The 12,500-nt window shown below is 40.9% G+C and overlaps 2 protein-coding genes across 4 annotated transcripts in view; both read left to right on the top strand.

Annotated features, from left to right (window-relative positions):
- Positions 1-5,860, top strand: part of LOC138052716 (ralBP1-associated Eps domain-containing protein 1-like) — a 35,550-nt gene extending 29,690 nt beyond the window's left edge. For all 3 annotated transcript variants that reach the window (XM_068899271.1, XM_068899272.1, XM_068899273.1), the window contains 8 exons: positions 1-498; positions 1,093-1,130; positions 1,804-2,049; positions 2,417-2,459; positions 2,696-2,760; positions 3,998-4,101; positions 4,520-4,625; positions 5,302-5,860. The exon at positions 1-498 is cut by the window's left edge and continues 304 nt beyond it. In XM_068899271.1, the coding sequence (XP_068755372.1) occupies positions 1-498; positions 1,093-1,130; positions 1,804-2,049; positions 2,417-2,459; positions 2,696-2,760; positions 3,998-4,101; positions 4,520-4,625; positions 5,302-5,364 (1,163 nt within the window). In that variant the 3' untranslated portion in view covers positions 5,365-5,860. The remainder of the gene's footprint in view (positions 499-1,092; positions 1,131-1,803; positions 2,050-2,416; positions 2,460-2,695; positions 2,761-3,997; positions 4,102-4,519; positions 4,626-5,301) is intronic.
- A 2,973-nt stretch (positions 5,861-8,833) lies between these two features.
- Positions 8,834-12,500, top strand: part of LOC138052718 (uncharacterized) — a 3,933-nt gene continuing 266 nt past the window's right edge. The window contains exons 1-3 of the mRNA XM_068899274.1: positions 8,834-9,150; positions 10,574-11,176; positions 11,782-12,500. The exon at positions 11,782-12,500 is cut by the window's right edge and continues 266 nt beyond it. Of these exons, the coding sequence (XP_068755375.1) occupies positions 8,973-9,150; positions 10,574-11,176; positions 11,782-12,410 (1,410 nt within the window). The 5' untranslated portion in view covers positions 8,834-8,972 and the 3' untranslated portion in view covers positions 12,411-12,500. The remainder of the gene's footprint in view (positions 9,151-10,573; positions 11,177-11,781) is intronic.

Below are 12,500 nucleotides of genomic sequence, written 5' to 3' on the forward strand. Positions count from 1 at the left end.
TACCACCACCCTCGGGGAAACAAACCCGTGATGGATGGACACCCACTGGCAAAACCAAGTTTATTTATCAAGCAACACCTGACCAAACAGATGCATTGTCTTCTGATGCACTTTCTACCCCTCCATCGTCCCCTGAGGAGGAAACGCCTACATCACCCCTCTCCCCTGACAACAGGAAAACCCCCTCACCTACCCCTCTTGAAGTAGCGGAGGAAGAGGAAAAAGACTCCGCAAAGGAAGACTCTGAAAAGGTGGTGGTTTTCCGTGCAAGCAGGAGAAGTGGGGAGAGGCCAAGGTCGACTGGAGATGTAAAGAGTAGTAATCAAAGTGAAGTAAATTCACCAAGAACGCCTAGGGATGATGAAAGTCAGAGCTCCTTGTCTTCGGAGGGACGCAGAGAACCCCCTCCTCCACCCCCTAGAAACAAGAAAGGGCACTCAAGGTCATCCTCTCTGGATTTAAACAAACTCTTTGCTACAAAGAGCAAGGAAAATCGAGGTACATAGAATTGGCTTCATATGCAAATAAGCCGAGTTTTACAGTAATGGAAAGTGGAAAAGAACAAAGATTATCCAAAGCAACTGATAGCCAAACTGCTCTCCCATCAGGGTGAAATGCTATCATAACGCAGCGTATTTCTTTTACACTTGCCCTTGTAAAAATGTAAATGTGTGTCTTTCTGTGTAGTGGCAGTGCGCGTTGCTGTCAATCCAGTTCGCAAGCAGTAAAGAACGCCTGCATTTTGAGAGCGTTAATTTCGAGCCCTGATTTATAATTATTAATAATAAAAAAATGTGGCGGGACAGTTACAAAGCTCCTGAAGACAAATCCAGTTATTTGTCGGAGAGGGTGTGGAACCTAGCGCATGCGCATGCAAATCTATTACCTCGACTAACGAAAGTTTTTCATCGAAAGAAACAATACAATGGCACATTTAGGCTTCAAACCAGAGGACCCTTATAAAACTGAACTAATACTGTGCGCTACATCGTAAGAAATTATCACGTATTCGGATTAGTTTAATTGACATCATGTAGTTGCGAACAGTGAGAGTTAAACTGCTCTAAAATCGCATTTTTATTGTTTTCTTAGGTACACCACCATCATCCTCTTCAAGCTATTCAAGCCAGGTATTTAAATGACAAAAGTGAAACGTGCAGTATTAGGCTATTTTAGCCTTCTTTCAGTGACAACTGAAAAAGAGTCGTTGTGTCAATGGAGAAATTGACACAAAAGAACTGAATTGCTCAAGGCAAAAGGAAATTCTTCAGAGCAACAAGAAATTTCACACGGCGAAATAAAATGCTCATAAAAAGCCTGAGTAGGGTTGCAGCAGTTGCGGGTAGTTTTTACCTTATGAAGACCAGTTTTGCTCCTAGTGCGGCAAAGGTATGAGATCAGTTTGAACGTAGTTTAGCAGACTTAATGATGGTCCATAAAAACGGAGGTTTGATGTTGCTCGCGTACTGTTGTTGCTATGGCAACGCTGCCGGTATTTGAACAGAATCTCAGTAACTGTCATAACTTTAGTTTTCTTGAAAATTCCTCGTTTATTTTTTTTTTCACATTTTGCATAATGCCTTTCACCTGTATACTCTACCCAAGACATCACGATGTCTCGCAGTTTTATTTTGCTGCTAGCAATTTATTTTTATTTTTTTCCTTGAGGAATTTCTCAGTTGCCGCGAGCAATTTATTTTCGCCGTGAGCAGTTGTGGGCCAGCGTAGGCCGAGAATGTGGCGCGAGATTTTTGAGCCAATCAAATCTACAAAAGGTACTCACCGTTTGATTTTTTTTTTCAGACTAGTGAAAGTGTACGTCCAGGGAAGATTGATCAGACCTCCTCGGGCGACAAAAGTGAAAATTCCAGCAGCTGTGAAGCTGTGGACACGGAGAGTGACAAAGTGCAAAAACAGGAGAACTTTGCAGACTTCAGCAGATTTGAAAGTTTCGTAGAGGCACAAGAAACAGTTAATGATGACGAAGAGAAAAAAGATGTGCCTCAACCCAAGCTTCATAGGAGGTCTTTTTCTCTGGATGACACTCAGGTAAGCGAATACCTGCGTGTGCAAGCTTCCAGGCGATTGCATGCGCGAGTAGGAGTGGATTCACGAAGCTCGTTCTCGCGTGTGTTCTTCGACTCACGCGAACCGCTCTTTCGCATGCTTATCATGCAGCATGGCGTCGGTAGATGTTACGGTGGGGAATATTTACGCCCTTTTCTCGTGTAAATCGGTTCTGCGGCATAATTTTTTTAAAGAAACGCGGCCACGTTTTCGTTAAAGCATGGTCAGCTTTAGCCTCGTATTCATTCATGAAGCCAAACAGCAAGTCAATATTGCAAGGTGGCGTATTGATTTACGGAAAGATCGTGAAAAAAAGATAACGCGACATTTACTGGTTTCTTTATTTTAGGATGTTGCCTGGTCACAACCACTTCCGAAAACCTCCAATGAAGGTGAGTTTAATTTTACCGACATTTCTGTAACTGCTTGCATCAAAGAAACAGCAATTATCGCGCATGTGCAGTCAAGCTATTTTTCTTAGTGCGCTATTCAATTGAATGGGCGGCAGTGCAGCCCAGTGGTTAGAAAAGCCTTAAATAACAATGACCACAACCAGGTTTTCTGCGCCCGCGAGACTGTTGTGCCAAATGCCGGTGCATGCCTCTGATTCGTATATTTCTCTTATCAGTTACCACGACACTTGCCAGACCAATTCACAATCAAGAGGCTCTTCCCAGACCAGTTCCTAAGTTGGTAAGTGTCAAAATAACAAAATATCCGGATGATAAAAATCACAAAATATCACAAAATATCCAACTGATTTTTAATTTGCTTCTGATGTGGAATAAAAATTAGTTATAAATATACCTCTTTCTAGGAGCGTAAAGTCGAGGACTCACAATGTAAGGCGTGATACGTACGATAGGCCAATGTGAATGATTTGTCACGAAAAAGTCCTCAACGGCATCGTTGTTTGTCGGTGTTCTTTTAAAATCCTCATTCACATTTCTCACCAGGAAATTGTAACACCTTCCTTGTCGAAGGACTCAGAATAATTGTAAAAATAAACACGAAGTTTCTCTTCAGATGACCATTTCGTAGCTGTCGCCGTTGGGCTTGCTTAATTAAGCGCGCTACCAACCGACTTTCAGGGCCTTACTGTGCTTAACGATCTGTGTTTTGTCTTTGTTCGACGCGCAATAAATTGAATAAGAAAAAAATCAAGGAGCCCTGGCCAACATTAGATCCTTGAATCGTCCTGGAAATTTAGCGGACCGTAAGAAATCCCTAACCCAGAATTCTCGCACTGCGTTAAAATGCGGCTCATCAGTTTACTGTGTCATCTATTTTTAGAACCCATCCAGCTTCAATAATCTTATAACTGAGAAGAGTACAGCGTACAACCTTTGTGGAAAATTTAATCTTGCTATACGTAAAGTAAACTCTACCAGATACGGACTTATGTCGTGGCGTTATGCTGCATCAAAGCACTGGAACACACTACCTCGAGATATTAGTTTCACGGAAGGTTCGAAAAAGTTTCATGGCAGGTTCGAAATGTTTAATCCCCGTTGACTTATAATTTGTCACGTTTAGTTCGTCGGATATTTTAATATTCTCCAAATTTTAAAGTTTAAATTTCAATTTTTAAACTCTAAGTTTGATCTAAATAAGTTTTTATAGTACTGTACATTACTTAATTTTTTATCGTGAGACACCTGGAAACTAGCGAATATCTAAGTCTGCCTTTTTGTCTTCGTTAAATAAAGTATGTATGTATGTATGTACGTCTGCAGACCAATCAGAGGCGTTGTTGTCGTCAGACCTAATCTGATTGGCCATTATATATTTGGCGGGACTTGTATTCGAAATTTAGATAATACAGTAAACTGATGAGCCAAGGCCAAATGGGAAGCATCGACACTTCTGGGCGGTAGGTTTCTGTCAACACACGTACTATCACAAAACCTTAATTCACCTTAAATTTCAGAAACCCCCAAGTCCTCCGACTCTGAAACAAGGAAGAAGACTTGATAAAGACGGAGAAAAACATGAGAGAAAACTCAACACAGAACCGCCAAAAGTTGTTGTAAGGTTAGCTAAACGAAATTACTGCGGTGGATTTGTTTTAAAGGAAAGCAATTGACCTTATTTTGGGAAATACAGGGGTGTTACCCACAACTTTAGAGTTTAAGACAAATGACAGAAGTTTTGTAAGTTTCGTTTCCTGGCGAAGCCTAAAAATCACTTATTTTGCGAAAAGGCAGTCAAAGATTTCTTTACATTTGTCACGCGACAATACTGTTGAAGTTAAAATTGTCACGCGTCATATTGCGTCGCAAAAACGGAAAAACGCGGGAAACTCGAGGATCTTGATCTTGAAATATTTTTCTCTTTTTCCAACTACATTATTATCTGTCAGTTTTTTTAACAATCTAATTGTTTCAAGATAGGAAACCAAAAGAAATTATGGTGCAACTAGTTGCTTGTTTGTCTTTTCTGTTCCTTTTAGACCTTTAACCAAGGAAGATAAATTAAACTCTAGAATACAAGATTTAAAAGAAAAGAATGCTTCACTTTCAAAGGTTAACAATGAACTTCAGGAGGAACTTAAATCGGTAAGCCTTTAAAGCAAAATTAATTTTTACTATACACGTCAAGGGTGACAAGCGGCTTTCTACAAAATCATTCACTTTAGTGAGGACTGTATACGGTCTTGTCTCGTTCAGGTTCTTCTCTTGATTTGCAAAAGTGCTCTCCCGTTACTCGTCACAAGCCCATCAATGTCACACTCTAGAAATAACGCTCATTCTGTGGTAACAACATGAAGTGCGGCCAGATTACGCGCGTCATTCGCATTGCGTGATCCTAATCCTCGTTCTGACAGGTTTCAACCAGTTTTCTCTTGTTCCGTTAAAATGGAGGAGTCGATTCAAAGATTTATCAGCTTAAAGCCTGATTTCACAGTTGTACTTGATGAAATGGCTTTAAGAACTACAGGCTCCTTTACAGACTGAACCCTAGGGTATAGGTATTGCAAAGCCTTTCGCCGTTTTGCGGAAGGATAAAGCGGGCGAAAATACTTTAAACGACTTCCCTTCAAGTCTCGTCGCGACTTGAAGTAACTCTCGGCCAGAATGTTGAGGAGGTAAAATATTTACTGTAAACCGCGGCTTGAGTTTTAACTTGTTTTAATAATCGGCTCCCCATGGTAAACGTTTTAAAACGTCTTTTTAATGGGAAAATTATTTTGTGAAGCACTCAATTGACATATTTGCCTCTTTTACCTTGTAGATAATGGAAAGACGAGCGGCTCTGGAACTCCGGTTGGAAAAGTTGAAGTCGCCTTCATCGTAGTGCTTCGAAACTTAATTGATAAAAAATAATTGAGCTAGGAGTTCTACCTTCAAACTCCATCCTAATTGACATGCTCCAAGCACTAAACTGATTAAGTGAATCTTGATGTTTTTTGTTTTTTGTTGGTCAAACAAAACGTGTTCATTTGCGACAGTTTTATTACTATTCACCAACATATTATGTTTTACCTGTTTTTTTTTTTTTTTTAAATTACCTTTTAAACGCTTGTGAGTGTTGAGTTGATTTGTTTCCATTCAAACGTCATTGCGAGAGAATTATATAAAGTGGAGAAAAAGTTTTGTAGTATGTTTATAGGATGAAAATCTGTAATATTAAAGAACTTTGGTCCGTCACTGTGACCTTTTATCGATATTGCTTAAGTTGCCATTGTAAATTGATATCAAATTTAAAGATATAGCTAGTGTTACGATGTAATGTGGGAATGATCAAGGAGGATGAATTGAAAATCAGAAATAAAGTAAAACTTTGAGATGTGTTGCGGATCTTTCTCAAATAACTAGCATGATTGCCATGAGGTGGAGCCTGGTCGAATTAAGGAACAGAGAAATTACAAGAAATCACGAAGGTACAGTCCAAAGGTTCCACTTTTTATTTTTATTTAATTTTCCACTTGCGACCCTTCTTTTGCTCATAAGCAAAAGAGCTGCTGTTCACAAGCGCACGATCTGTACGACAATCCTTTACGCGCCCGGCAATCGTCTCTTTGACCAGCAAAGCGGTTTCACCTGGTTTGGACAATCTCCGTATGTCTGTTCTTCAGCGTGCAACGAAAGAAATGGTGATATCGTTTTTTAGGAAATGTGCAAATTATTTAGTTTTTTGAAAGACATCAAGTCAATGGGATGTCAAAAATGGGAAAGGAACTATTCATTTACGAGTTTTCCGTTCTGAGCATGCGCACTTCGAAAAATGGCGGCCTCCAAACCTTATGCGCATGCTCAGTACGGCAAACTCGTACTCGTAAGTACTCGTAGCCGTCCTCGTCCGTCGGTTTAAAGGTCCCCACTTACCCGTTCCCAACTACGCTTGAGGTTCGTTCATTCTTATTCCAACCTTCGATTTGGCGTTATTTTTTCGCTTAGAAGGGCGCTCAATCTCGTCCCCTGAGTCCGCTTTTCTTTTGGTCAGCACCAAGAACACGGACTTTGGCCACTTCCAATTAATGCGCAGTCGTAGTGAAGGTCCATTTTTGCAACCGTTGACAACCACTGTTGTTTCAAATTTCTGAGCGTGCGTAGACGAGCCCGGATGTCCGTGATTTGCGGACTTCCTGCCTTGGAAGTGACCAGATTTTGGCCAGAGTCCGTGTTCTTGGTGCTGACCAAAAGAAAAGCGAACTCTGGGTTCGAGAATGAAGGGCGCTCGAAAATATAGCGAAAAGCGCATGATCACAGCTACAAGTCTTCTTCTTTTAACCCGACTGCAACTTCCTGGCAATTTCAATCATTTTCCGGTTGATCGTTGGTTAATCAATGATGTGGACCGTTAAAGGGGGCTGACAGCAAACACTTGTGGCAGTTTTCCGCAGAATTTGCACGATTTGCAGGGACTGGATTTCACTACAGCGAAGTCAGAGCACCAACTTTTCTTCGCAACTGGTTAAGTTTCTGCTGAACTGTGATGGTGTCCAACCCCTAAGGTTTTAGAATCTATCAACGTTTCTAGGCAACGTGCAAATGGGCAACTAAAAAACCAGAGTCCTGGGGCCCGTTTCTCGGAAGTCCCGTAAACTTTTCAGGCCCGAAAAGCCATTTGTGGAACTGCCAACCCCTTGTTTTGGAAAGCCGATCTTTGAACATGTCTTCAAGGTAACAAAAAGCAAACTGACATTGAAGTTTGACGACTTAAATCCTCTCCGTTCTTGAGATACAGAAGAAATTGTGACACCCGAAAATGGCACGTTAAGTTTCGGGTCTTTCGAGAAACGTGTCACTGGGCAGGATTCGAGCCTGCAACGGGCCAAATAACACGTAAGTCCTCACGTGCAAAGACACTTTCATACTGTTGACGCAGGACTTCAGCTTTGACGCGATCGGACACACAAACTCGATTCAGCACGGAGGAGTTTAAGATATGACTACGCCCTTTTGACATCCCCGCCAATGGTATTGCCAGAGTCTGCTAGCTGAAGACCACCCATTAATTCTCGTGCGTGTCACGAATGTCTTTGAGAGTAGCGTTACGGAGCTGATTATAGGCTTTTCTGTGTTTGGGCTTGCCAGTACGTTTAGCCCTCTTTTTAGCATGGTCACGCTTATTCATCATGCACCTGATGGCAGGGTCTGACCCAAAGGAGGTGGCGTTTTGCTTTAGACATCTTATGTGGAATGTAATTGTCCACTGCCTCTTTTATACCCTCAGCAATAATATTCCAGTTCTCATCGACGGACCTGTTAACTGGGTCAGAATCGAGATGCGTAGTGGCAAACGAGGATAGATGAGATCTTAGGCCATCAAAGTCAGCTTTGTGACACTGCAGAATTATCTGCGGTGGTTTCGCGGACACTTAGGAGACACATTAACTTCAAATAAAACAGTATCATGATCACTAATACGCGGGCACAAGATGGCACGCCTGGATGATTGTTGGAGATGGGACGCAAAAACCAGGTCTAACAGGCGGCCTGAGGATGGCCTAGTTGTTGAGTGATCATATATGCTGAGATAGACCATATTTTTCAGAGGCTTCTAAGAGGGCAGGCATTGAGAGGGTGGCCATATTGATGATCACATGACCAGTCAATCCAACTGCAATTAAAATCACCTCCAAAGATACGCTGCAGAGAGCAACTTGCTAAGAGAGTCATCCAGCAAATGAAGCGATATTTTTTTTTTAGTCTGGCAATTGTATTGATGCTCAAATAATTTCACACCTATTAGTGTCAAATAGAGATTCCTCCACGCCGGCCGCCTTCCGATATTGATAACGATCTATCTTTACGGTAAATCTCGAAAGTATCGATAGGGAAAGATCGAGTACGTGGGGATGGATGGATCGAGTTTCGTCTCACAGCCTCATGAGACTGATGACATCCGGTTGGTGTAAGTTAATCATAGAGTTATAAATGCAGCTTTCTTTGAGTTCCTTTTGAGGTAATTACAATTCATCCAAAGATCCTCACTTTCCATATCAGTTTTGCTCCTAGAAAGTTTGGTTGACACTTTTTACGCCGCTTAATAATTACACTTAATTTTCTACCGCCTCAGATTAATCGCGCAATTATTAAAAAAAAACCAGGGAAGTTTAGTTTTAGATAAGGTTCCTGCTTAGATTTGCTTGGCTAAAATTTCTGCCAGCAGGTTTTTAAACCACTAGGTTCTTACACACGCGTTTTTACTGTATTTCCTTTGTTCTTGTTTCATACCGTGACCACTTGACGAGCCCAATAGAAATAGAGAGCATGCACCTGCCTTATGTCATGATTGTTTGTTAAGCAGGTAGCTTCCATTTCCTTAGGGAAATACATGTTTATTTACTGCCATAAAAGAGTCTCAGTCTAATAATATATGTTCGTCGTCTTTGTATAGATGTAGCGTCTTATTTTCGGGACCGTTATAACTCGATTTCTTTCGTTGGGGACCTCGACATGTTGAACCTTCTACGTGTTTATTTTTTAACCGTGCTGAGCCATTCTGGCGTAAAGAGAGGAGCAGATGCTTTTGACATCCCCAAGCCCACGGAAACCCAGGCTAAATGGCTGGATTATGAGGTTGGAGCAATTGTTCACTTTAATATGCAAACATATGATCGCAGCATGAAGGCAGGTAAGGCTGTGGATTTGAGTGGTGGTTGAATCGCGCAATTATTAAAAAAAAACCAGGGAAGTTTAGTTTTAGATAAGGTACAGGAAGTGTCGAACCTGTGTCATAGTGAAAAAACTGGAATCTGATTCAATGATTGCGGAAATCGCCAGGAAGGAAATTAGATCACCATGGAATTGTCGAACCTGTGTCATAGTGAAAAAACTGGAATCCGACACAATGATTGCGGAAATCGCCAGGAAGGAAATTAGGTCACCAAGGAACTGTCGTTAGTTGACTGTCTTTACAAAGTAAAGGCCCTGTTACACTCGACATTTTTTTCTTGCAACTTGTGTCACGAGACAAAACACGAAGATGAAGCTGGTGACGACGATATGACATACGCTCGTTCAGTCATTAGAGCGACTTTCGTATGACCGTAAAAGAGTGTTCGATGATTTGTTTCACGCACCAATGTTTGACAAGATTAAAATAAAGCTTCTCCTTATTCTTATTCCCGCCTAGGAAACTCCTAATATGGGCAGTGAATAGTTCGATTGCCCAATCACATTACTGCATTTCAAATGACGTCAAAGAGAAATGCCGATCGCTTTACAAAAAGTTCCATGGAGAGATGACATTGTTTGCATCCACGTTCACTAAACCAATGAAAATTCGCGCTCCTTTGTTTTTGTTCGATAAGCCAATTAAATGTTTTACATTTTCTTAAGTTCTGTGTTCTCGTTTATTTTTCAAGGTCATATGAAAATCGCTCTAACAAGAGAGGATGAGGAAAGAGAACGGATCCCCATCATAGTCTTTTAAATTCTATTTTTAGTTTCGCAAAGCTATTTAAAGTTTTCGTTCCACAAGCCACGCATATCTAAAATATCATTACATCATTACAACTGGCCAATCAGATGCCTCTCTAAAAATAGCTGCGTAGCTAAAATTAGATTGCAAGAGGTCCATGTATGGGGGATCTGTTCTTTTACCTCATTCTCTTGTTATCAATTAAGGACGGTGCCTACTATTGTTATTGCGCGAACGTTCTGCGCATCTCGAGATACTCGGGTTTCCCATCGATAATGCTTACTAATACAGACATATATTTGCGCAGTTTAAAACTAACCGCAAAAAGTAGATCTTAGTAAGTACTCGTGGTATCCAAAAAGAAAACTGGGGGTAGCCATGCATTTTTGAGAGATAATTAAGCTTCAATTTGAGAAAGAACGCCATACATTGCTTTGTATTTTAGGGCTTTTTACAAATATTATTTATGAATTATCTTTGGAAAATGGATGGTTACTCCCAATTTTCTTTTTGGATTTCAATGACACTTGTTACAATCTACATTTCCTGCATAATCATAGGCGGGGGAAAAAATATCTTTGAATAAGTAGGCACCGTCCTTAACCAGTATTTCACCTTCTACAACTCATTTTAGGTCAAGTAGCACCCGCTGATACCTTCAACCCAACGGAGCTGTCAACCGACCAATGGGTACAAGCGGCTAAAAGCTTTGGCGCTAAATATATAATTTTTACCATTGATCACTTCAGCGGTTTCCTAATGTGGCCCAGCGAAACCAACTACAACTACTCCGTCAAGCACACTAAATGGAGAAAGGGAAACGGTGACGTACTGTTAGATTTCATGAGGTCCAGTCGAAAGTACAACTTGGAATTCGGAGTGTTCTATAGCGTGCACAATAACTGGTACATAGGAGTAGATAACTATACAACTGGACATAGAACAACTCAGGACAAATATCAAAAGCTCGTGGAAGAACAAATGCGCGAATTGTTTGGCAAAGACTCTCCCTACAAAGATCCTTTTTACATCTGGTTTGACGCTGGCATTGTTCCAGGGGAGAGCCCCAATGTTGGGCCAATCATACGGGAGTTGGCAGCGAACTCATTGTGCGACGAATGCCCGACCTTTGCTGGTAATCAAGGCTTGCGGTGGGTTGGTAACGAGAATGCTTTGGCACCCTTGCCACACTGGTACGCGGTACCCAAAGAAAAATGCTCCATGAAGACTAACTACGGTAAGTAAGGATAATCAAAGTGGTTAAGTTGCCTTTTTGGGTTTGTGGCCAATCGCCAATGACGTACACATATCTATAACATAAAGTATTAAATGCGCTAAGCTTGGATAAGTGTGATCTAACCTCGTTTTCAAAGCGTGTTTAACTGTAAAAACCTCTGTACCTTTTGGTAATAGGCCATTTCTGATTTCATGTCTGCCTCCTGTTCAAAGCGAGTCTAAGTGCAAGTGTTTTTCTTGTTAAAATTAGTTTTCATTCATATGTAAAGTAGAACTAAGACTCGCTTTGAAGAGGAGGCAGACATAAAATCGGAAATGGGTTATTACGAAATTATTATCTTTGAAGGAATGAATCCCTGTGGATGCAGAGATGTTATTACATTGACATTGTTTCGAATCAGTTTTGTTTTAACTGGTTCACAAGTGATGTAACGGCATCGCTAAGCCACTGATCAACAAAGCATTTTTCTGATCGTTAATATACTGCTCTGAAAAGAGGTATCGGGAAGGAAATTAAGATAGATTAAACACAGAAGTGACGGCTGAATGTATAAAAATACCGAAATTAAGCAGTGTCACACTGTCACGCCTTATATTTCCTTTCAGGAGACGTGATTCAGGGAAACCCTTGGGGTGAGCTGTTCTGTCCTGCTAACTGCGATACAGTTATACGTGAACACTTTTGGTTTTGGGAGCCTGATACCGAGTACGCTGTTAAGAGCGTACAAAGACTTCTTCAGGAATATCTTACAAGCGTGGGACACGGCTGTACGTTGCTCCTTAACATTAATCCCGACACCCGCGGGAAAGTGCCCGAAATAGATCTCACTGCCTACGAAGAACTAGGAGATGCCATTAAATTGCTGTACAAAGATCCAGTTACTAAACATTTCAAACAAGAAATGAGTGTTGGAAAGGAAAAGAAATGGAATTTTAAGCCATTTAGAGGACTGAATGGTTCTGTAATACTGATGGAAGATGTCGCTAATGTTGGTCAGTTAGTAATGGAATATGAATTGAAGATTAAAACCAAAACAAGATGGGTTTCGCTCCCTGAAGCAGGAAATACAATTGGTCACAAGAGAATTCACCCTTTCCCAAAACATCTAGAGATGAAGAAGATTTCCGCAATTAGTTTGAAGATAAATAAGCTGGTTACTAAACAGGATTCTGTAACTCTAAGGGAGGTGTCTGTTTACAACTGGGACGATGCGGCAAAAAGAAAACTAATATAATTTCATGTGCTGCTGAACTCTGCTGTTGCCCCGTGAAAGATAGGCAAGAGGACACGCCCTGATTTAATCATGACATGCAAAAGAGTACTG

Source organism: Montipora capricornis, chromosome 6, assembly GCF_036669925.1.
Source record: "Montipora capricornis isolate CH-2021 chromosome 6, ASM3666992v2, whole genome shotgun sequence".
NCBI classification, from domain to species: Eukaryota; Metazoa; Cnidaria; class Anthozoa; order Scleractinia; family Acroporidae; genus Montipora; species Montipora capricornis.